General features: G+C 43.4%; 1 protein-coding gene across 6 annotated transcripts in view; it reads left to right on the top strand.

Annotated features, from left to right (window-relative positions):
• Positions 1-23,863, top strand: part of TSPAN4 (tetraspanin 4) — a 2,988,612-nt gene extending 2,964,749 nt beyond the window's left edge. For all 6 annotated transcript variants that reach the window (XM_078682789.1, XM_078682790.1, XM_078682791.1 and 3 more), the window contains one exon: positions 22,985-23,863. In XM_078682789.1, coding sequence (XP_078538915.1) covers positions 22,985-23,053 — 69 coding nt within the window. In that variant the 3' untranslated portion in view covers positions 23,054-23,863. The remainder of the gene's footprint in view (positions 1-22,984) is intronic.
• The last annotated feature ends 2,114 nt before the right edge of the window (positions 23,864-25,977 follow it).

The raw sequence follows: 25,977 nt of genomic DNA, 5'->3' as shown, positions 1-25,977 counted from the left end.
CGTCTGATCGTCTTTTTTCTATTTATTGACTTTTGTAGCAACGCAGCACACCATGCTTTAACTTCAGTTGTTTAAAGCTAAAGTGCAGCGTCCCACAATTGGTACAAAAGTAAATAAATGGAAAAGAAATGCAGTGCCTGGCTGCCCTTTTTTTTGTATTTATTTACTTTCGTAGCAATTGCTGCATGCCGTGCTTTAGCTTCAGATGTTTAAAGCTAAAGAGCAGCGTGCCATGATGGTTGCTAATGTAAATAAATAGAAAAAAAGGTGTGCATCCGTTGCAATTTTTTAACTTCTGTAGCAATCGCGGCACGTCGCGCTTTAGCTTAAGATGTTTAAAACTAAAGTGCTGCGTGCTGCCATTGCTACAAAAGTAGATAAATGAAAAACAAATGTGGCATCTGACCGCCTTTTTTTCCTTATTTATTGACTTTTATAGCGATGGCGGCACACCAAGTTTTAGCTTCAGGTGTTTAAAGCTAAAGCGCGGTGTGCTGCAATTGCTACAAAGTAAATAAATGGAAAAGAAATACACTGGTCGCCCATGCAGCAAGTCATGCCTGCTTCAGCATGGCATTAGCTAAATAGTGTCCACTAACTGTTAATGAAGCCTAGAGAGTAAGGACACATGAAAGAGGGGCTGTCCTCATGGGAGATACCAACAGAAGACAGGGAGGTACTGAGGAGGGACTACCAAGCCTATTCACAAATCAAAATCAATCATTTACAAAGGACAGTAAGAGGCGCCAATTGAAAAGATGGGCAGAAAATGGGTGGCCCTTAAAATCCGTACCTGAATACAGCATGTCTCGAAGAGAGAGCACAAGCGCTTGGCTGTGTACGCGAGACCTAAAAGGAGAGAAAAAGAGTACAGATTCTTGATCCCCATATAAGAGAGCCACAACAGCTGATAATGGGATGTTTTTCAATACATTTGGAGTCTCTGTAAAAAGTAATGTTTTCTCTAATTGTATATGAATTGTTTAACCAAGATCTGCAGACAGACATTTTTGACTAGGTCTCAGAAGTGTCATTATTCACTGCCTTCCTCCAATGTGGAATAAGCAAACTTTTGAAACTTCCCATTAGCCATGAGTAGGGGCTTGGATACACTCACGACAGTGACTCATGTAATTCTGTCCTGATGAGTGATCCTTGTACTCCGGTCCCCTGGTCCTTCTACCTCTAGACACCCCACTCACTGTCTCTACTCTCAGTCTATTGAGGTATTTGATCATTGACATGGACATAGAGCAAAGTGCTGAGTCTCTAAAAGTTAGTAGCCATGTTAGTGGGGCGAGGTGCTGAGTTTCGATAAGGCACCATGTGCACCTGGTCTCTCGGCTTTTTAAAGAAATGAAACCCATATGGTGTGCACCAAGCCCATCCATGACAGAAGTAACACCTCATTATTCCAAAACAAGAATGAGTGAGTAGTAGGAGTACATGGTTTACTGCAGTGAACAAATTGTATGTATTCATCTTGCAAATTTATCCAGGAAAACACATTACTCTAAAGTCCTTTTAGAGCTTAGGATTTCTAGAAATAGAAATACCGCAGAGCCAAGACAGAAATCCCCAAGTTAGGTCGCTAATCATCCCCAGAGAAAGTGATTTATGGGCACTGACAGACCGGTAAAAGAGTTCCATAGTAAATCCAAGCCCTTCTGCAAAACTGGGTGCACTGGCATTTACTGTTGTGGTTTTCGGTAATGGAGCTGTCATACATTTCCTGCAAGGAGAATTCATATATAGGGAGTGGGAGCATGAATGAAGAAAGGAAAGCTGAAATCTGGACAAGTGCCTTGGGCTACAGTTGCCTCAGTGCCTCTCAATTGGGCATATGGCTAAAGCGCACTCTGCTCCTCGGCTCCGCCCAGCACCGAGCCCACACCAGCAATTGTAGATCTTTGAAGAGGGAGCGGGCCTTTAACAACCATGCAGGCCAAGTTAGAAAGGGATTAATGAGATTAGAACATTCCATCCACTGAGGGTAGGATGTTATGAATTAAACATGGAGAAAAAGAAAGACACATTTTGGAATGTTGGAGAGGAAGTTCTATATCAGCCATTATTAGCTTTCTATATTCCACTGTCTACAACTAAACACTGACCATTCCTATGTATTGTATATAAATTAGTTTGCTGCCACACTCTACACTTGTCATTAAAGGGCCTCTACCTGAGTTATAAGCCCCAGCTGCAGGTGAAGGCCACTAACAAGGGAGAAGGATTTTAAAGACCAGTATAGCACGAGGCAAAAGGGCTGCAATGCAGTTAGAACATTCCACCCACCGATGGCATACTCTACGTTAAACAAGGAGAATCAGAAGGGCAAGCTTTGGAGTCCTGGAGCAGGAGGTTATTTGCAGTCGTTATTGGTCCTTTGCCCTCATTGTGGGTCTAAACATTCTAAAGTTCTAACTGTAGAAATCGCTGGGTATTTTTTCACTCTTAACAAAAAAGGGAAATCTTTTCCATAATTCTTTACTGAATAGTCAAGTGTTTCACTGAAAGAGCCTAGGATGTGGTCATCGTGAAAATGCACACACTATATCAGCACTTGAGCCAATCTGCCGGGGTTGAGTACTATTTTCTTTACTAAGATAGGGTTACTTTCATCTTTCACAATTCTGAGCAGATTGTGTGTGGGACTTGACTGTTAATTTATATACACCTAATCTTAGTATTCCTCTCCACAGTCCTCACTCTGTGAGCTTTAGGTTCTGATTCTCGATTTTAGGGGTTACAGTCATTGCTCAAATAGAATTCAGACTTTGGTGTAAAACCAGGCAAAATCGTTCGGAGGACAATGCCTATTAAAAGAAGGGAAAAAACATGGATTTTAGTGCAATAAATGCTGAAACTGCACGTTATTCTTAACTCCAAAGCAGAAATCTCGGAATAGGCGTTTTTCTGCACCTGCTAAATGCACCATCATGGGGTATCCGTATTTGCAGACTGCAGTGAATACACCACCTTTCTATTTGGGATTCAGTGCATTAGACTCAGATTCCAGACAGGCAATCTTTTAGAAGCAGTTTTTATGTCAGACAAACATTCTCTTGGGAGTTGTTTTCATGTTTTCCATGTCACCTTTCTAGTTGATGCTCTCTCTGGCCCATCAGTCCTCCCACCTCCAGTTGGATTCCAGAATCGCCTAAGGGGAAAACCTTGACTCTCTCAAGTCTTGCTCTAAGAAGACAGAGTGGGCAGTTTAAAAGTTCGACTCCTTACAAATATACACAAATACTTTGCTGTACTGTGGCATTAGAATGCTAATGTATTTTTCCACGATAAGAAACTCCAAGGGTTGGAAGAAGGATTCGGGCAACATGAAAAAGTTTATTCTGTCTATAGCCCTCTGATCTCCCAAGTATACAAGGCATCCTCCTCTGCCTACTGGAAGTGGATAAAAAAGAGAGGCCCCTTGACCCAATTGTATGTCTCAAACATGGTACACGTGGGAGGAAGACCCTTACCAGAAGCATCTTAAGGTAAAATGTTGTATTGACAAAGGCACTTCATTCTTTGATATGCCTAGCAAACGTGATGGAATCTAAGAACTGTGCTTTTGATCCCAAACAGGATTAAGGCTCTTTCCAAAACCCAACAACTCTAAGGATAGTGGTGAAGAGTAATACTATTTTGAAAAGTCAATTTCGGACACCCCAGAGGCTCGCGGAATGTCAAAATCGCAGTCTATTGGCACACCTCAAACAGGAGTGGGACGCGCATTTCTTATACTATATCTAAAGGTGTTTAAAAATCAAAAGCGTGGCACAGAGCTTGGGTGAAGATTTTTATTTCTTTACCACTCGTCAAAATGGGACTAGTTAAGGCCACAGCAAACTCCCAAGGCAGGTTATCGAGAGGTCTAAATAGAAACAAACGCCCTAGAACATTCTTTTTAGGTTTGTCTTTAGGAATCCTACTTGCAGCATTATTATGGCAAATGCTTTCAGAGATTTAATAAGAGTGAAAATTCCATCTGTGCTATCTTGATTTGCTGGCTTCATGTCTGGTTGAGTGAGCCCGAAATGGAAATGTCAGGCCTCAAGAATGGAGATTAGCTCTCCTGCCATGTACCAGAAATGTTCAATGGCCACTGTCGCAACGAAAACCAGTTTTCAGAGAAATTATTTGACTCAATGTATTATCTGATAGTGGAAAGGTTCAGTGGGTCTCTAATCTATTGCACATTTGATTGCAATGAATTATTGTGTGCTGCTTTTCACCTCCTTTGGCTTTGAAAACGTTTAACAGTAGCACTGTCAACTAAAATAAGTGAAATTGTTACTTAAGACATACATTTTTTGTCAAGACTGTATGACACTAAAAAGCAAAAAAACTTACAAGCGGCACATCAAGAAGTCAAATTGTAGACAGAATGACGAAATAATGTTTTTTTTTTCTATTTTCCTTCCACAGCTCTATAGGCAAATCTGTCAAGCGACCTTTTCATGTGCAACACCTTCAGCTATTTCTGTTTTTACCCAAGTGAATTATGCATTCAGTGGCCCAGATTTACCAATGATTTACGCAGTGGCAGCTGGTACGGAACGGGGGTGGCTGGGCGGGGGGCTATGACAAAAAAAATATTTTTTAAAAACACCTCTTCACGGCTGCCGCCTCTCCTTTGTCGTCTCGCTTCTCTTCCTGACTCCGAGTCCCAGAAGCAGGAAGCACACACGCTCCGCTAAGCCAATCACAATGCTGCTGTCACCTGCTATGATTGGTTTGAGTCCCATGGTTTGGCGCTCAGACAAGGAGTGGGAGCCTGTGCATGTTCTCCTCCCAGTCTCTGCAATACAGCCCGGTGGAGAACATGCTAAGCGCTCATGGCTGTTTGGCCGGCCCAAGACATCCGGTATACTGTTATGCGCACTTAAGGTGCACAAACTACTCCTCCTCCCTGTGATCCCAGTCCCGCCCTAACCTAGCCCCGTAGCCACGAAAAATAAAAGGATAATAACGTTGTGTTATTATCATTTTATTTTTCCTTTTCCCACTGCTCTAAGAGCAGTGGGTCGGCGCTCCTCCGCTGTAGCGGAGGAGCCACCACTGGATTCGCGCTAAACAGCCACCATTGATCAACTTTGACATGTAAAAGCTCTTTTGGGCTGAAAGTGAACCTTTGCTCCATGTCCAAGCCCCTTCTAACTATACCCTGTTAATGTATGTAAGTAGGTTTGCCCAGAGTCGCCAGCATCCTTAGGTTTTAGCACAAAGCCATGTCTACTAAACTAACGTGATCTGCCTTTGCCCTAAATCCTAACACCAAGTAAAAGCAGGAACAAACGAGGGGGTCAAGCGGTATATTACGTGATAAACCTACATGCAAAATGTGTCCTTTACACTAAACCACACAATTTACAGGTCTGACCCTGTGCAGTTGGACTCTGTACTAAAGTGAGGAGCTCCAATACAAAGTCTACACAAGACAGAAAAGCCTTCCAGTTGCGCAATAAAGTGAGGCCAGGCGTAGCGCAAAGTAGCCATTTTTAACGCAAATGCTTTCAATGGCATCATCAGCCTCTGACTCTTTAAATATGGTGCTGCACAGTTTTCTATCATTTGAGTAACACAGTGCAGCTATTTTTCACACATTTCTTCATTGCATCAAGGATAGTAAATTTGGGCCATGAACATGTAGCTTTGCTTTTACCGTTATAAAATAATGCTTACTTTCCACTAATCAAAATACTCCTGGCCAAAATGAAGACACTCAGTGATGGTGTTGCAGACGACATGGGATTTCTTGTAGCTACTGGCTCTGTAAGTGTGCATGTGTGCCTGTATAAGAGGTGTGTGTGTGTTCGTGTGTGTATGTGATCCCCGGTGTCATATCTGCATATAAGGACACCCTACAAGATAGTCACTTCATTATTCATTTTTATTTATTTATTTATTTAATGCGATTTTCTATAGCGCGAACATTACCCGAAGGTGTCAGAGCGCTTTACAAAAGAACCAGTTGTGGTACATAAGGATTTAGGATTACATGAGTTACATAAAAGATACAAACAGGAAAAAAAATGCAAATGTACAAGTTTTAAAGTCACACAGGGAAGAGATACAAATAGAAAAAATTGCAAATGTACAAGTTGTAAAGTCACTCAAGGAAGAGATACAAATGGATAAACTCTAAGAATCACATAGGAATGGTAGTGAGTACAAAGGTCTAATACATATACTAGTGGTTATAGTTATCTCTATATACATATATATACAAATAGTAGATTTTCTCAGGATTCCATTTTTACCAGCGATTCAGCTTGGGCAAGTATATATCACATATTTATGGAGTGAAAAGAAAAATAAAAATTTAAAAAAATTAAATTAAATTAAAATAAAAAGGGGTAGAGAGCGATATGTGGGGGAGAAGACTTGGAGGCTGAAATTGGTGAGAGGAGAGAGGGGGACCTGAGGGGTAGAAAGAGATAAGGCAGTCCACCGTAAGAGAAATGTCTGAAGGTCAGCAGGATGGAATCCAAGGGACCAAAGGAAAGGACAAGAATCAACAAAATGGCGGACCCGGGTCATGGGCATCGATGGAAACCATCTCAACATGTCAAGATGCACCCAGGGCAAGAGCGACAACAGGAGAGGGTCCCAAAATGGCGGAGCGCACTTGAGTTCCAGTTCAAAACTTACGAGTGCCAAGTCCAAAGAAAACCAGGGAGCCGACCCAACAGAGGAAGAGCAAGAGGGGAAAAGGAGCCAGACAGTCAAAAGGAGGAACATCTTCAGTATTTGCACCTCCTTTCACCACTGCTGCACACACATGATCCCTGGTCTAAATGCTCCCAGGCTCCTGTACTGGGCACCACAGTTCACCAGTGTCATTAGCTGGAGGGGTGTTAAAACAAATCCCCAGGTCTCCACCCAGCTTTCAAGCTCGACAAAAAGCTGATGTCTATCTTGGCTCTCCCAGGGGGGCGTTAGCGGCTTGGTCATATGTAGGGGGTGAGCGCTGTAGTTAAAATCCTCTCCCGGTCGTGTAACCTGTCCCGCCCGTCCGCTGTGGCCACGGGGCCCCCATCCACACACTGCAGTCGGGCCACACAGGCGGATGGAGGCTGCAGATCCGGCGATCACGGGCTGCACCAGCTGCGGGCACCTGCCGGGGAAGATGAAAGGGCAGCAGGGGGCCCGCTCCTGATGTCACAGCCCCCGCATTGTTACATCATAACGTGGGTCTGTTTCACCGCGGCCCCCCCACTTCTACCTCCGTTTCACCTTGGGCGCCATCTTGAGGTGTTATCGCCATTCATGCACAAGAGAGTCAAAGATAAAGCCGATAAAGTGAAAAGTGGCAGACAGCGATGAAAAGGGAAGAAAGACAGGGAATAAAAGGTCTAAAGTGACGGAAAGGACTAGATGCAGTGAGGAACGGAAGCATCAGTGAACAATAGACACAGGGGAAGGGAAAATGCAGAGGTGCAGGTGGGAATCAGAAAACAGTGAAATATGGAAATTAGTGACATATAGTGGAGATATACAAGGAAAGAACAAATGTATGAAAAGAATGGGGACGAGCAGGGGATAGTAAATACATTTGGGGTACAGAGAGATGCATGAAAAACAAAGGGGGCTCCGTGGGGAAATGCAAACGTCAGTGGAAAGGGGTGGGGAAAACGAAAGAAAGTAGTGTGATAGGGAGGAAAAAGCGATTCTAAGCCAATCTTCTGTCATTGTCCTGCTTCCTGGGGCCCTCTTACACATAAGGCGCACCTTCCCTGTTTGCAGCACGGGGCGCTGGGTGCATTCAGTGAAAGTGCACCATATTATATTGAATGCGCTGCCTCCAGGGCAGCCGCAAACATGTTCTGCCTGGGGGAAACACATCAAGTGAAATATGTAGCGGCTTTGAAGCAGCAGCTCCACGTTTCAATGTGCAGATGGCAACCTGCCTGCATTTCCAATTTCCAATTGTATGCGCCAAGTGTTTCACAGAGGTCACCTTTTTTGCACTCACCTGTACCCCAAAGTTGCCCTCCCCCACACGTGACTGACATCCATCCATAGTTAAAACTATCAGAACTGGAGTAGGAAGGATGCTGCTGTTTAATGGGGATTGTTACCAAGCAACCGCACTACTAACAAGTTGGCATGTTGGAAGACTCGAAACAAGGAGTCAAACTCTACTCCATCTGCAATATAATAGAGATCTCTGCGTGGTAGCATAATCCAAACCTTGAATCCAGATCTACTCTCTTGACTTTGCTGCCTGGTTCCATCTGATCCAGCAGGAACAATGTATGCACATCCTTGAGAATCCTAACCAAAGGTCATGACCTGGCCTTGGTGACACATCTATAGGTGATGGGAAGTCCAAAGGCTTGTATGATTTCTTTGGCTCTTCTCGCACCCGCCTCAAATTTTAAGAAAAGGGCATGCACAGAAAAAAAGATTATCCAAATATGACAAACCTGTACTCTTCTCCGTGCTAAGGAAACACTTTGGGAACAAGTTGCTATGTGAATAATCTAGAGTATATTATGCAGAACAGTGGGTGGGACCACACACTGGAGGCGCTCTAGTCCAACATCCAAATGCAGGAAACTTTGGCTGTCCTGATGAATCTAGGCCTTTTCATCTGCTACTTTTACTTTCCCACACTTTATTTCCCTCCTTTACCTTGTCCTATCTTTAGTTTGCCAGCCTACCATAACACTAAAATGACCTTTACCTTCTACCTTTTACTTCATCCTATCTTCACTTTGTCAAGTAAGGCCTAAAGTTTGCAATACATCTAATGTTTTCTTTAATCTCATTTTTAATTTAATGATATCAAACTCCATTAAAATTCATCGTAATCGGTATTATATGCCTTTTAAATTAAAATAATCAGGTACTTTATCCTAACTCTAACACTAATATCACCCCTAGATTAGAATATTTTTAATGCAGTTAATTAATAACTATGCCATAACTCTATTTTTCATCTAATTGACTACATTAAAAATTATTATCCTTATTGCAATCCTCACACTAACACTTACCTTGTATTTTATTCAATAGTTATTTGATTGATTTCAAAATATTCTTGTGCTAATACACTGGTTCCCATACTAACACTTTATGAATAATAATTAAATGATTATTCAATTAAGTACTGTTGGACGTGCCCGCAGTGTCATCCCTAAGCTTTTTGCCTTCACCCTTCGGTTTTCTAATCTTGTTTTTGTTGGTTTTAGTACTCTACGCCCTTTACCACTGCTAACCAGTGCTACTGTGCTTTCGCTCTCTCCTTTAAAAGTGATAGAATGGCTTATACCCAATTGGAACATTTAATGTACTTGTATGTCCCTAGTAGAGCAGTACTACATGCACTCAGGGCCTATGAATTGCATGCAGCACTCATTCTGCCATCAACTTAAGTAGCCCTTTAAACCTGTCTCAGGCCTCCCACTGCAGCCTGTGTGTGCAGTTTTAAACCGCCATTTCGACCTGCCAAAATAAACCATTTGCCAGGCCCATTTCTCACTTTTTAATAAATATAAATCACCCTTCAGTAGGCCCTAAACATCTAAGATGGCAGGGTGCAGTGCATTCAAAACATATGACACGTACTTTTAAGTTTTAAATGTCTTGATAGCAAAAAACTCTTCAATTCGTTTTTAACTACTGAAAGGCATGCCTCTCCTATTGGATAACAGTACATTACATTTAATGAGCTGTAACTTCTGATTGGGAGCAGGTAGACAGGTCGAGTTTGGGGTCTACAGAATTGTAATTAAGGCCCTCTTCAATGGTAAAGTCAGATTTGTAGTCACAATTCTGGAAATTCCACTTAGAAAGTTGACGTTTTCTTTTCCAAGCCATTTGGTGCCTGCAGTCTGTTTCTGGGACACATGACTAGATGCAGCTGTTGGTTGGTCCTTGTGTATTGCTCCTAGACAGTGAGACAAAGGGAAACTCAGTGTTGGCAGGATGGGAGACACTGAGTTAAAGAGGGGGAGGAGCTGTCACCTACCACACTTGCACATCACAAAGACTCTTCCTGAGTACTCTCACAAAGGGTTTGACACTGGTCTATTGTGACCCCAAGCAAGCTGGGCCAGGACAGGGAGGAAAGGGATGCCTGACACCTCAGGGGAGGACAAGGGGAGGGCATGGGGAGGGGCGAAAACCTCTAAAAGCTTCTTCTACTTCAAAGCAAACACCAGGTATAAATATTGGAAGCTTAGACCCTACTCTCCAGCTCGCTTCTGGACCTGTGGCCTCTGCCAGGAAGAAGGACTGCTGTGCTGCTGAAAGGACTGCCCCTCTGCTCCACTTCTGCCCTGTTGTGCTGACCTGTTGCTCTGCTGCCTTCGTGCCTCGGTGAGAAGGACTGGCTCTGCATCTCTAAACCCCGGACCCCAGAGTGACTCCAAGGGATAGTTGATTGTCCCCTTGATCAGAAGAGTCGGGTACAGAATAGGCTTCCAATTACCTTGAACCCAGCACATTACCTCTGCCTTCTGTGAGTCCCACCCTCCCAAGTGCTGCCAGCCAGTCCTGGTTCCTTTGAAGTGGATTTGAAGGTGCTCTGCCAGCCCATCTGCGTATCCAGCAGAACCGACACTTCTCTTTTGAGGTGGAGCCCATCTCCTGCAGATCTGGCGCATCGCCCTTGGAACCAATGTATCACCTGCTGAGAGGACTTCCCTGACGCGTTGACTTTGCATGGCCCATCACAGCCCATCAGAGCAGATACATCTCCACTCATGGACGTCATCTCGCCCAATGCAGCCCATCGGATCCGTCGTTGCACAAGTATCTCCATGCAAAGAAACACCAGATCCTCCACTGCATGACACATCTCGCCTGAACGTTGCATCGCCTCTGCTGCATGACATATCCTCAAAATGGGACTCTGTATCTCTTCGCAACCAGGATTAAGGTACTGTGTTCAGTGGGCCTAAGTGGGTCACTGTAGCCAACCCGCGATCCATTGTGGTCAGCCTAAACATGTGCGTTTGTCCCAGTCCAGCATGACCCGATAGCCACAGTTACAGTGGCGGCTTCTCTGCTAAAACAGAGGAGCGTGGACCCACTGCTTTTAAGCAGTGAAATAAAGGAAACATAAAATGATAATAACTCGAGGTTATTATAATTTTAGGTTTTCGTGCTGCAGCAGGTTTGCGGTCAGGGGAGGGCTGCTCCAATGACAGAGGAGCAGGGGGAGGAGTAGTTTGCCCATTCCAAGTGCACATTAATGTTTGCCTAGCCCTTTTGGGTCGGCCAAACCGTCCTGCACACTTTGCATGTTCTCCACAGAGGCTGCATTACAGCCTACATGGAGCACATGCCCAGGCTCACATTCCCTGGCTAAGTGCCGAACCAAGGTGCTCAGACCAATCACAATGCTGCATTGAGGTGTTGTGATTGACTCAGGGGAGCCTGTGTGCTTCATGTTCCGTCCCCAGGGGAGAGATGGTAAAGGAGAGACAGAGGAGAGACGCGGCAATCAGGTAAATTTTTTTCTTCTTTTTAAACCCCTTGCCCCCCTTCTCCCAAACCTGATCGATATATTTTGGACTGACTTGTTAACTTCTTTTAGGTAAGTAAGTGGCCTGGACTCTGCTGAGGGTTTTTGAACGTGCAATCTTTGGCCACACAAGAATTATTGCTTGCTTCTGCAGAAGTCTGAGGATCACATCTGTCAAAACCTGATTCTTACGAATGCAGTGGGGAATAATAATAATAATAATAATAATATTAATAATAATAATAATAATAAAAATAAATAATAATCCACATTTGTAAAGCGCACAATCACCCGTAAGGGTCTCTAGGCGCTGGGGGCCGTCGGGAAGATTAAGCAAGCTATTGCCCAGAGTCAATCTGCCGCCGTGATCCCCAAAGCCGGAGTCGGTCGCCCTAGCCTCGGCGCCAAATGCAAGGCTTGTGTCTGTGCTCAGAACTTGGGGCCATATGTAGGAGCCCTAATACCGGTCGGTAACGGCCGAATTTGGCCGTTACCGACCGGTATTTGGATTTTCAGACGTAGGGGCCATTATTTTACAGAATCGGTAAATTTACCGATTCAGTAAATTTACCGATTCTGTAAAATACCGAATCGGTAACTTTACCGATTCGGTAAATCCAAATGTAGATGACACTCCTGAGAGTGCCACAGGCCCTTAAGTGTCGGTATTTTACCACACAATCCTATTATGTGGTAAAATACCGAATCCAGGTGCATGCACACTGTGCAATGTGACACACAGACATGCCCTTAGGGCATGTATGTGTGCCACATGTCACACATGCCTTTACTTGGGGTGCTAGAGGGTGTCAAAGTGACACCCCCTGCACCCTTGCAACATTCGGTATTTACCGATTCGGTAAATACCGATTCGGAATTTCCCATTGATTCCTATGGGCTTCACAGCCCATAGGAATCAATGGGAAATACTGATTCGGTATTAAATACCGAATGTTACCGATTCGTTAATTCAATTTTAAAAATTACCTACATCTCCCTCCTTCATATTTACCGATTCATAAATACCGAATCGGTACAATTCGGTATTTATGAGTCGGTAAATTGAAGTTACCTACATCTGGCCCTTGATGGCTTAACTCGGTCATTATCCCTAGACTCACAGCTCTTCAATCTTATCACTCTACTTTGCTGGACAAATGGAGTCCAAGACATATTGTTGGCTCTTGGGTGACTAAGGCGCCATAGTCATGCCTTTGAAGCACATGGAAGAGTGGAAGTCAAGTCTTCAACCAACCCTCACCTTGACTTAAGCAGACATAGACTGATTAAACAAGGAGTGTGCCTTCCAGATGATCAGCTTAACCCTCGAAGCTAAGGACACCTCCTGAATGCCAGCAGACCCCTGCAGAGTAGCTCACAGACAATGCCTTCCATTCAAGCACAACTCCTTAAACCAGATGCTATGCCTGCATGCCCACTCATGGCAAAACTGGAATCTGACCCCAGGCCCTTCTTCAAAGTCTCTGCCTAGGGGATGGAGAAACATCACTCTGGTTGCGAGAAAATATCTAAGTTTGGATGAAGGGGCTGCAGGAATAAGACATGTTTCTTCTTTGCTGTGTGTTGTATGAGGTCCTTGAGGTTTGGACCAACCAGCTTTTAGCCCATGAATGGAAAATGTGGAACTAGGGAGCATGATGTCACCAGCTTTCAGTGGCACTTGCGGATATGCTCTGTACCTGTATACATGCTCTTTAGTCGGTGACTGATAATAAAGCCTGTTTAATGTGGTGTCCACTGGAACCGGACCACAAGCACCATGGGAGCAAGTAAGCCAATGCAATCCCCTGCCTCCAGAACTAATACAAAATTACAGAACCAATTATGGAGGACCAGGGAATATGAGGGTAAGAAAAAATGTTGGATAGAATATGCAGTGGGTAAAGAAAACAAATCAACAGCCACCAAGAAGTGAACAGAGCTAGAAGAAACAAAAATGGAAGAAGATGAAATAACATTTCAACCACGGTATATGCAAGCGTAACGTAGAAGAAAGGGTAAAAATGGATTTTAATAATTGGATTCCAGTGGCCAAATACCATCATTATTTGAGTTAAGCTTGTATTAGTCTTTGTTTCTCAATTGGGCTTCTTTTGGACTTGCTCCTAGAAGTTGTGCTTATCCCACAAACTGACTTGTCCAGACCAGCCTGAAGGTGCACGCTGTTCATTTCGCCTTATTCATCATTATTTTTTAGCCAAATCAAAAACACCTATACAGAGGGGGTACAATGCAGGTGGAATTGGCAAGCAGAGAGAAGTTTGTAAATCATGAATTTCACACAAAATAGATTTCTATTTATGTTCTTTAATGTATCATGGTATGATTATTATAAATTTATTCATGAAAGATATTTGCAAGAAAAGGCAAAGCCAGGCACAGCTACTTACTCTTACGTAAATTAATATTAATAAAATGGCACTAAATTATAGTTAATATGTAGGATAAATACTAAGGGGTAGATGTATCAACATACCCTTTTGCGATTTCTAAATTGCGATTTTTAAGGAATCGCTATTTAGAAATCGCAAAATTGGATGTATGTAGAAATTTGCTATTTTTTAGCGATTTCTTATTCTTCCTTATTTGCGAATTCGCAATTTGCGAATTCGTAATTAAGGAATAATTTCCCATTCATTCCTATGGGCCAGGAGGCCCATAGGAATGATTGTGAAATAATTCTCAATTTGCGAATCGCAATTTGCTAATTTCAAATTGAGAATAATTTCAACGGTTGCAGGGGTGTCTCAAGAGCACCCTGCTGCCTCCCTGAAATTTACATGTGTGTGCATATGGCGCACATATATGCTCTATGGGCATGTATGTACGTCACATGCCACCTTCACAAATGCCAAATTGTGCATTTTTAAAAGAATTTGCAAATTACCACCAACTACAATTTAGTGGTAATTTGCGATTTCTTAACCTAAATTAGCAATTCCAAAATGCTGCATACATAGCATTTAAGGAATCCCAAAATTGCGATTCCTTAAATACGTAAGCAAAATAAGGAATCGCAAATTTTTGCGATTCCTTATTTTGCGATTTTTTGTTACATGTCAAAACATGCAAAAAGACCATTTGCGATTCGCAAACGCTGCGAATTCCGGTCCTTGCGAATCGCAAACGGCTTGATACATCTACCCCTATATTTGAACGAGTAGTGTAAGAAAGTGGGTTCTTAGTTGAGCAAAATGTGAGACCTGCGCTTATAATAGCTCAGCAAATATTTCCTCACTGATAACCAAGCACCCTATTATAGTGGTTGACTCTCTCAGGGTAATGAAGCTGAGCAGTCCAAGGCTTACTCAGAATTGGTGGTGTGTGCTAGTTATCACAATTCCCTGACACAAAATAATAACACTCAATAAATGATTGTCCAGGCGGTGCCTTTTCTTTGAAAAAGCCAAAGTATGTTTATTATATACCCAATACTAAATACTAAGCATTAATTTACAAATAAAGACACCAGGCAGATAGAAATATATTTGGTAGCATTCTGAAACCACATTTCCACCCTAATGGTTCATGACCCCCAAAATCTCAGTACCCCTCCAACCTATACCAGACAGAACATCACCATGTAGGGGGCATCACTTTAAATAAAACAGGCCTATTGGCTTTGTCAAGGAATCATCACAACAGTAATAGAAGGCAAGCCTATTTGCTTGTCACAGGTCTCTGCATCAACATATAAGGCAAGCCTACTGGCTTTGTCAGTGTTACTACATTAATATATAATGCAGGTCTACTGGCTTTATCAAGGATCATCATATTAAAAGACCAATAATCCACATCTTAAATTAACCTTTGTATCACTGAAATCAATAGCCATGTTTAAATGAAAACATTATTGCCAGTAAAGCATTTCAGTGCTTATCAAAAAGTACTGTCAGCATTATACTGGGAATAAACATTTCAAATCAATATAACATGTCCCTGAGTCTTTGTTTTACACATTTCGGCCACCTACAATGCAGCCATAGGGCTAACCACTTGAGTTCTCTGAATTCCTAGGCCGTAGAACAAAAGTCCCAGCCTTGGAAGTGTTTTAAAAAACAAATGAAGAAAAGACTGGTGGTCATGCCTTTCATGAATACAGAGACTTAGGATCTAACTCCAAATTCACTTCTGGGGGGCTGCAGCAACTCCCCGCGACCCCAGCCGTCTTCCCATCTAGCCAGCACAACTGGTTACTGCCATCCATATTCTCCCTGCCCATTCCGTGCAGGCAGAGTATGCGGATTATGGTGGATGTCCCGCTCCCCCAAATACAGGCATAAGGAAGCGGGAGCAAGCCCACTGCCGCTGGTGGGAGGGTGACAGCGCTCCCCCTCCCTTACCTTCTGGGGCCCAGGGGCCTTAGTATCTTTCTGTGTTAACCCCTGGGGGCAAGGATTGGAATGGGAAAAGTCCCCATGCACTAACCCCCTCCCCAGAAATATTTTATGTTAAAGATGTGCTGACCACCAGGCCCTATCTGGGGGTATTTTTGAAAGATGCAGCTGAGCCCCACATGCTCCATTTCTGGCAAAGAGGGATCAAAGGTCATCACCTTTAAATGTGCAGAACGTGGGCCCTGAGGGATGATTTTTCTGATCTATGGCTCTGGTGGTTAGCTCTAGCCACTAGGTACAGATTCAGTATGTTTCCTGGCCTCAAAAATGGAATACCTTGCAGAGAGCTAGTTTCAATGGCTCCCTATGCCAGTTTTCTCCTTTGCCTGGTTCTTGGTGCTCCCCTCCTCCTCCTGGGGCATAGAAGTCCAGGCCTTCCATCAGCTGAGCCTCAGGGGGCGTAACGGAGCCATCCTCCCTTGCCCAATACCTAGAAAGACCCAATAGCCCTGGGATCAGCTGCAGACAGAGTCCTCAGTCCATTAGGGCATCAGGGGGCTTGTCCTTCCAGCCGTCCATTGTGTTGCCGCTGTCGCAGTCCAGGTCCAAAGTATTGCTCTCCTTCATGTTCTGGAGTGCTACTTTTATGCCCAGTCCAGCTTGTGGGTGGGGGATTTCCCCCTTGTCTAAACTTCCTCCTTTCCTGGGGTGGCTTCGGCATGCTAGTGAAACAGAAGTCTGGTGTCAGGTCTCTTTGTGAGTGCTTGGGAAAGTCCCTTTGAAGTATGATCAGGGCAGGGACCAACTTCTCAACAGACATCCTTTGAGGAAGACCCATTCACTCTACACCCAATCCCCTTTGTGCACTGTCTGACACTAATATGCATTTCCCAGTAGGAGAGCCATCACCTGCCCAGACAACTGAAAACTCCCAGAAACTTTAGGCAGAAAAATGACAACTTTCCAAAAGTTTAGTTTTTTCAATGATAATTTAAAATCCGACCTCCCCATTGGAGAGGACTTTAAATTACAATTCAAAAGAGTGTAAAAAGTATTTTTCTATCTGCTACCAATCTGAATTCAGCATTTAGTATGTGCACCAATGTATTCCAATGATTCCCTATGGCAATAGCTAGCCTTGCTACAGTGAAAATAATTTTGAGGAATATTTCACTGTAACATCATATTCAACATTCATTTCTACGTGTCCTAATTTTAAATATTTGCACATTACCTTAAATTAGAAGGATTAGGGTGAAATCTTGTGGGTCGAGCTTCCAAGAAGATGGGAAGACAACCCATCCTGAAGGCTTGGTTTCATAAAATATATGCTTGCCAAAATAGACAGCTCCAAATGTTTCTTTTTTATAACAACGTTAGCAGTACCTCAAAAAATTTAAACATTTTCATATATTTAATATTCCATTCTACTCATATTTTTAATGTTATTGAAACTTTTTATGTAATGCAACGTTACCCACAGACACAATGGAGTGCTACACATTTTTTATTTATTTACAAAGTGCTTACATCCAAAGTGCTGGAATATTTAAACTAAACAAAGTAGCAGAAAAGCACAACATATCACAAACAGGTAAATAAAAAATAGGAAGCTTTTCAGACTGACGTGACTAGGGGGTAAACATCATTTACAACGAAGTCGGTATAACGTATGCCATTACAACGCGGTCATTACAACGACCGCGTTGTTACATCTCATACCAATACAACGCAAGTCATTACAATGACTTGCTGTAGGGGGCAAAAGGTGGAAAGCAAAATGTGGAAGTGCCACATACATCCAACAACAGTAATCTACTTGGGGACAAAAGTAATAATGGAACAAGGAGTTTAGCTGCTGAGAATGGAAGAAAGGCCTTGATTTTCTCGATAGTGTACAAGTGGAAATGGCAATGAAGAAGCGCAGTAACAGCTGTCACAGTATTCCTGCTGTCACTTTCCAGTGAGGTTTTGATCATTGTTTGTGACCTGCAGCCCTCCCTCTGGCATGGAAATGCACCAATAAAACTGCTGCCTTGCATATGCCAAGTTTAGACTAAAAACGTTCGAAGGACAAAACGGACAGGCCTACCTCTGAGCACCCCACTGTTTTCTATCGTCTTCCTCATTGCCTTCCTTTAAGTCCAAACCTCAGGATACCCTGGTGTCTTATGTAAATGTCCTATGTAAATTGAGTAGTATTCTGAGTCTGTCTTCAAAATTTATTCTGAACGCTTTCATTTTTGTTTATGACAGGGAATTCATTCTTAAAGGAACACAATACATTTTAACAGTTTGCAAGCAGTGTTATGGAAAGGAAATACACTCTGGTTCAATTTCACTGGGTGTTGATCAACACTAACATCTGTCTGAGGAAAATCTTCCAGATCTGCTGGCCAAACACCATCAGAAATGATGACCTTCGGCAGCAGACTTTCCAGCTCACTGCCCATGAAATAATCATGAAAAGATGTGGTTCTTTATAGGCCAAACCCTCCACAAGCCCTCATCAAACACCACCAGGGGGCGTATTACAGAATACTGCGTACTCTCATTGTTGGTGCTGGGCACACCTTTCTAAAGGTGCGCTTGACACTAACAAGGACAGTGTGCCCTATTATATTTAATGTGCTGCCCCTTGGCAGTGCATTCACGTGAAATACGGAGTGGCTTTGAAGCAGCCACTCCGTGATTCACTATGCAGGCAGCAACCTGCCTGCACTTTTAAGGGGTTTAGGAATCCCCTTCAAGGGGGTGCAGCGAGGGACTGCACCCACCTGAAAGGGGATGTCTGGGGTGGCCATAGAACCCCCTTTCCACCCTCCAGAGGGCTGCTATCAAAGGCCACACTGACATTGTGCCACCAAAATGGTGGTGCACTCTAAGTGAGCCTCCTAACAGCATCTTTGCGCTTGTCTATAATATGGAGCGGGTACAGAGGCAAAGGGATTTTGAGGGAACACCCTCTGGTGATAGATCTAGGGTTATATGTGTGCCAGCGCTATCTGTATTACAGAAAGGGTAGCAGAAGCGTCTGAAGCCCTTTCTGTAATACAAAAGTGCCCCGGGGGCACGCAAAGCAGGCGCACGCACCCATTGCATCCCCGAGGGCACTTTGTATAATACGGTCCAGGCAGGTCCTAGCCTGGAACCTCAAGGAAAAGACGAAGGCCAAGAAACACCTGGTGCTGAGGCCTCAAGCTTGACTGAAAGGAGATGGGCTACATCTGGAGTCAGACTGAAAGAAAAGCCCAGGACAGAGATGGCTGGAGCCTCCTTGTTGGCGGCCTATTCCCCAGGAGGGGTAATAGGTATAAGTAAGTCAATTGCACTGGCCCGGACCAGTGCTTAATTTGAGCCGGTAATTGCCAGGAAGGCGCAAAGGGAGAAAACAGGAAGCGGCAGGAGTAAGAAACGTGCAGCCGTGCCTGGTAGCGGTTTTAAGATGCCTAAAGTAAATTCAAGACTACAGCCTTGATATTCACCATGATGATTTTTAATAGCACCGCTGGAGCAGAGCTTCGGGCAACGGCACTCATTCTTCTACAAATTAAGCAGTGGCTGAAACCCTATAATGTCCTATAATAGGTACAAAATTGATGCTGCTTTTCTAAACTGCACCAATTGTTTTACTCGTATTGCATGATTTACTTTTATATTAAGTAATCATAGCAGATATTTTGTACATCGTTAAGTCAGACCAATAGTTCAATAGTCTTCCTCTGTTTTATCAACTTTGTTTTATATTTTGAAATGAAATGAAATGAAAAGGAAATTTATAAAGCGCAACTGTCACTCCTAACGGAGTCTCCTTTTGCTAACTCAATGAACATTTAGGCCCCCTTTCCAAGTGGGCTGTTTATTCTGATCCCTCCACAAACCACTGTGCAGTATTTGATGCTCCACTCACCCACTTTTGCATGCATTTCTTAATTTTCAGAATGAATACTTGAAAGTGAAACAATTCACTGCACCCAGTAAATATCACTCCCTTCTGCTCCCACGGTGTTGGTACTTAACAGGTGCTGTTAACATCTCACCCCCATCTCACCCATTTGGCGCCCACGTCTGAATATTTGAAATGCTAATAAAGTCACATTTGAGATAGTAGTAAGTGTTTTAGATTGGGAAGAGAAAAATGTATTTATTTTTTCCAGCAACACAGAGCATTTCAACAAGAAATGCAGAACATAGCAAATAGTAAGGTGGTACATAATATTTATCAGTTGATGTGGAAACATATAAGGAAGTTTGTAGATTTCATGGATGTGGATGTTTAACATAGATAACACAATAAAAATAGTAATAATAATAATAATAAATAAATGTGTAGAGCACATAGCTACTCCTTGCATTGTGTGCCAGCGCTAGGAGCTGCAACAGAGAAAGAAAGGCTGCCCAGTCCAATGGGGGATCGCTCTGAACGTAAAAACCAAGTCTTCAGTTTTTTCCTGAATAGAGGTTCGGAGGGAGCCTGCTGGATTCCCAGAGACAGGTCTTTCCAGGCTTTAGAAGCCAAAATGCTAAAGGAGCTACCTCCTGCAAACAAATGGCCTAATTATATATTTATTTGCAGTGACATGAGGTGACACTTTAGGGTAGTTTCAAAGGAAGCTAGTGGAAGGACTGAGCACAATTCATGCAGAAGAGAGTTCCAGTTCAAGGGTCCCAATAGGTAGATTGATTGAAATCTGGAGACTGCACATGCTGGTTTGGGAATGATTACCAGATTATGATTGGCTGAGCATAGGTTACAAGTTGAAACATATCTGCTTAGGACTGAGCATACATTGTTGGAAAGGAGGCACTTATGACTTTGAAGACTGTGATCAAAGAGAACTTGTTTGCTCTCATTTTTTAACAGGTCATCTCTATTGAATGTTTATAGTGTAGTGGAGCACTTGCATTCTATAGAGAGCAAAGTAGAACTACTTATTTGAAGCATTCATCAGAAGGACCTCATGCCAGTGAACCTAACAGTTTTTATCTGACAGTCAGCCATCATGGTGACAGGAGTCAGAGGTGGGAGTGTAATGTGAGATGGTTGCAAAAGATGATAGTGGTAATGCCGAATACCTCACCTGGGCTTCCTCTTCAATCTTCCTGCAAATTCAGGTTTTTTTCTGAAAGCAAATCTTGTTTTTTAGTTTTACTGTCCATAGTTCCTCTAGCTGTACTTATATCAAGATGTGATGCCAGTTATTCCAATTAATTCTATTGATTCAGGACTATTGATTCATGTTCAAGTTATCTTCTGTTGTTAATTCTTCACAATGCTTAAGGGAGCATCTTCAAATTAAATCTAATGCGTATCTATACTTCTTATGCCAGGATTGTCTAGTTAGGATTAGGAGAGCTAGTTTCTTGTCTGATATTCAGGATAACCAATGAGTTTGGTTTAGAACAGTTGCATGTTCGTTTATCATACACCAAAATAGTGACAATCTGGCATAAAGTTTGGTCCTCTTTAACCATGATCCCAATTCCATTTCTGTGGCAAGAACTAGCCTGTTCACTATATTCATCCCAATATTAGGATAATACAAATAGGGACTAGGACAATTGTTAGTATGACAAGACCTCGCTGTGGAAATAGCTTGTTAATTGGTATTGCTGTAAGATAGCTCAAATGGTGAACTGCAAAACAGGCCACTAAAAGAAAGTACTGTTTGTTCTGGGCACACATTATCAGTTAAGCGTTGTCACAGACCGATGACGAAGGAACTGTCCGCTTTCTGCATTTAATACACAGGCTAGTGCATTCTGGGATTGCATAAAGCAAGATCCCCCCTTGGAAGCGACCCAGTGTGGAGGAAAAGGTTGGGTAAGAGAGGCGTCAAGCCGTTCTGTGCCTGCTCTGCTAATGGACATTATATTCCAGTGTGTTTAGTTACCGACTTTTAAAGATTATCACAGCAGTATATTAAAGAAGAAGGGAGCTCAATGGCCTACAATAGTGCATTGAACATTAAAATAAGCTGGTGTCATGGTACCTGAGAACATGGTAGCTTTCCAATGAGACACACGTGCCAACAGCTGCATTTATTATCGTATGTGCTGTAAAGATCAACGTCTGGTGTTTCTGCCCTTCCTAGAGGCGGGAGCACAGTTTAGTTATGCACACTTTACCGGGGCTATGTGCACATGTCCCAGCTGAGTGTTTAGGGTTATTTACCCACATCATCAGTTTTTCTTATAATTAGCACCCTGCTTTTGAGAACATACCCATCTCTACCTACCAACCTCATAAATGAAAAGCAACTGCCCAATCATGTGACAGATGCTGCTCATTCATTGGGGTACACACAGCCAATCACAGAGAGAGGGGAGGTGGGGCATGCTTTCGCCAGTCCTTACTCCGTATCCCAAAAATGAGAACTATCACATACGGAAACAAATCCTTCTCAGAGATGCAGCCAAGGAATGGAATCTGCTTCCAAAATCATCACTTGCAGAGGATGAGATGATAAAAATTCAAGAACTGTCTTAAACTTTTCTTGTTGACAAATAGGATGTATGTGTAAAGTTTATATGCACAGAATGTTAATCTTTTTATCGAGTAAGACTTATGTTCCTGGTGCCTGAAGTCCACCTAAGAGAGGGTCATTTTCTATACTTTAATCTGTTAGTTATGTGTATCTTACCCGGCGCCAAGAAGAACGACGGATGTTGCATTAAAGAAAGCAAATGCATGCTTTTCTGGCAACAGTGCAATACATTGATTAGCAGGAAGAACAATGCAAAAGGAGGGGTTGTAATATCTCATTAAAAGTAATTTTAACAAAGAATGACGTTAACCTAGATAAGAATGTTTATAGTGTAATGCCTGCGTTTGTTAAGGTGACTGTATTTTAAAATATAGTGTGTGCATATCCACCCTAGCTTTATGGTGTATAGGGCCATTATTGTCAACTTGGGGCACCACTCAACTACCTGACCTACTGAAACATTTGATTCTAGGGTGATTTGACTTCGAAGGAAATATTTTGTATATGCTGTAGGATATTTATTTTTCTATTTCTATAACGATATTTTTAAAAGAAAAATGTTTTTATACTTATAAAAATGTTTTTTATACTTAGAAAAATAATTTGCATTTCCCAGAACTGTGTTCAACAATTTGCCTCTTTCTCTTTTCCTTTAGATTCTGGGACTCACATTTGCAATGACGATGTACTGCCAAGTGGTCAAAACCGATACTTTCTATGCATAAGGAATAACCCCAAATGCGGACATCTTTCCCGCTTCCCCTGTCACTGCGCGCGACAGGTGGAAAATAGTGACGTCGCACACTTCCATACAGTTTCCTTTCTCCCTTCCCCCCCACTACTTTGTGAAATATATACTGCACCATCCCTGGACACCTACAGTCTTGTGAACCACACCCCGGCAGGAAAAGGAGGACAGCAAAGTCCTAAAAGGGACTTGGCATGCACACAGCCTCAGACACCACACCACAGAAAGAAAAAAAAGAAAATCAACCTCTGTACTTCAAACAACAAAAACAGAGGTTGGCCCAAGGGCTCAGGAAAGTCGTGTTTGGCAGCTGAGAGACTGAGGGACGTTCTAGAAAGTCCATTGACTCGTGGAACACCACCACATTAGAAAATGGCGTCGGACGGCCCGGGACTCCACTCCCCCCATCTTAAGATATGGGGTGGAAGAGACCTTGGCTGGCAGCACAGTGTTTTGGTTTAAGTCATGTTTCTGGAGACTGTTGCAGAACCGGTGTCAGAGTGTGCGGGAAGGACACAAAAGACTGATACTGCAGCATTTAGACTGCAGAAGGGTACGAAGGGGTGTGGGAAGGATGGTAGACACCCGTCGCCATGAGAATACCTTTCTACTTCAGTGTGTCTCTATTCCCAGCCCTATGCGATGAGGAGTACCATGCCTTGGGGGTATGAAGCAGAGGCAGCTCCTTGTCGAAAAGGTTCTCTTTTTCTTTTTTTTAACAAAGCAGTATTTTGTCATGCTCTCGAATAAATAAATAAATGAATAAATAAATAAATACATAAATCAACATCCCATTGTCCAATTGACTGGGTCCCACTGTAACTTTTTTGTTTTTACAGGAAGCTGCTTTGCTTTTCGGGTCTGCGGGTTCTGAGATTGAATGACTCACCTGGTTCTGAGACAGATTAATGTGCATTGGGTGCTTCCTTATTAACGTTTGAAAACAGCCTTTTCCTGCTGAGGTACCTCTCTTGCACAAAAAAAGCCCCCACTGAAACTCAAAACAATCAATCAATCAGGGGGTTTATAAAGCGTGCTACTCACCCATGAGGGTCTCAAGGGGGAGGAAGGGGGGGTAGTTTTGGGTCAGTCGAAAAGCCAGGTCTTGAGGTCCTTCCTGAAGGTGTGTAGGGTTGGGGAGAGTCTGATGTTCACTGGGAGCTTGTTCTAGGTATTGGCTGAGATGTAGGAGAAGGCTCTCCCACCTGCTCTGTTCCTGCGGATGTGCGGGACCTCTGCCAGGGCGAGGTCGGCAGAGCGGAGGTTCCTCTTGGGTACGTGGAAGAAGACTCTCTCGTTGAGGTATTTGGGTCCGATGTTGTTGAGGGATTTGTAGGCGTGGGTGAGGAGTTTGTAAGTGACCCTCTTCTCGACGGGGAGCCAGTGGTCGTCCCGTAGGTGTTGGGTCATGTGTTCGTGGCGTGGTGTCCCGAGGAAGATTCTGGCCTCGGCGTTCTGGATGGTTTGGAGTTTGTGTGGAAGGGTTCTGTTGATTCCAGCATATAGCGCGTTGCCGTAGTCTAGTCTGCTGGATATGAGCGCGTGGGTGACGGTCCTTCTGTAATTGGTAGAGATCCATTGGAAAGTCTTGCGGAGGATGCGGAGGCAGTTGAAGCTTATGGAGGCGACGGCGTTGATCTGGCGGTTCATGGAGAGGGAGGGGTCGATGATGCCGATGATGCTGAGGTTTCGTGCATGGTCTGTAGGGGTGGATTGCTTGCCGAGGGTGGAGGGCCACCAGGTGCTCTCCCAGGTGGAGGTGCAGGGGCCGAGGATGAGGACCTTGGTTTTCTCTGAGTTGAGCTGCAAGCAGCTGTCTTTCATCCAAGCTGCGACGTCCTTCATTCCTTCGTGGAAGCAGAGTCTGGTGTCTTTGGGTTCTGAGCGAGAGGATGAGCTGGGTGTCGACGGCATAGGATACTATGCTGAGCCCATGCTGTCTGACGATGGCGGCAAGGGGGCCATGTAGATATTGAAGAGCGTCGGGCTGAGCAATGATCCTTGGGGTACTCCACAGTTGATGTCAGTGGGTTTGGAGAGGAAGGGAGGGAGTCTGATCCTCTGGGTTCTGCCGGAGAGGAAGGACTGGATCCAGTTGAGGGCGGCTCCTTGTATCCCTGCGTTGTGAAGTATGGCTGTGAGCGTGTGATGAGAGATGGTGTCAAAGGCTGTGGAGAGGTCTAGGAAGATGAGGGTCGCGTGTGTCCCTGGACTGGCAACAAAAGGTCTGGATGCAGTGTGATGAAGTGTGATGTAGTATGTTACTTGCACAATATACATGTATAGAGTTGAACTAGGAGAGAAAAACACCAAAATGAAAGTGGCCCCCATTAGTGAATTCGATAAGTAAAAAAGTGGCCCATTTGTGCAAATTAGGGCAGTTTTGAACTTGTAAAGACACAGTATAAAAGTTTTCAGGGAATGGAAGACTACTTGGATTGGAGCTTGCTGCAGGCATTGTTTATTTTAATATCAGGGAATTCAAGAGTAAAAGCTGCCCTAGTAGACAATAAAACAGCCAAAAGTGGTACACACATGACTTCATTGCATCCATGTTGTGGGAGCTACAGATTGAAGCCGGCCCTAGTGCTACCGGACCTGAGAAGCATTACTCACACCAACACTAAGGGGTAGATTTTCAAACATTTTGCACTGGGTTAGCACAATTGTTTTTTTTACCAATTTACAATCCAGCACAAAACTTGTTTTGCATTGAAAAGTAACCTACAAGTAACGCAAAGCAGCACAAAGCATTGCTTTGCATTACTTAGCATCAAATGGCGTAACATGGGTCGCACATGTTCGTTCCCTTGCAACCACCCATGCCTTTTGACGCAAAACCCTATCTGCAAACCATTTTAGACAGGGTTTAGCACCAAAAGTTAATGCCATCTCAAAGGA

The sequence above is a fragment of the Lissotriton helveticus genome, chromosome 3_1, assembly GCF_964261635.1.
Source record: "Lissotriton helveticus chromosome 3_1, aLisHel1.1, whole genome shotgun sequence".
In the NCBI taxonomy this organism is placed as follows: Eukaryota; Metazoa; Chordata; class Amphibia; order Caudata; family Salamandridae; genus Lissotriton; species Lissotriton helveticus.
This window is presented reverse-complemented; position numbering and strand designations above follow the sequence as displayed.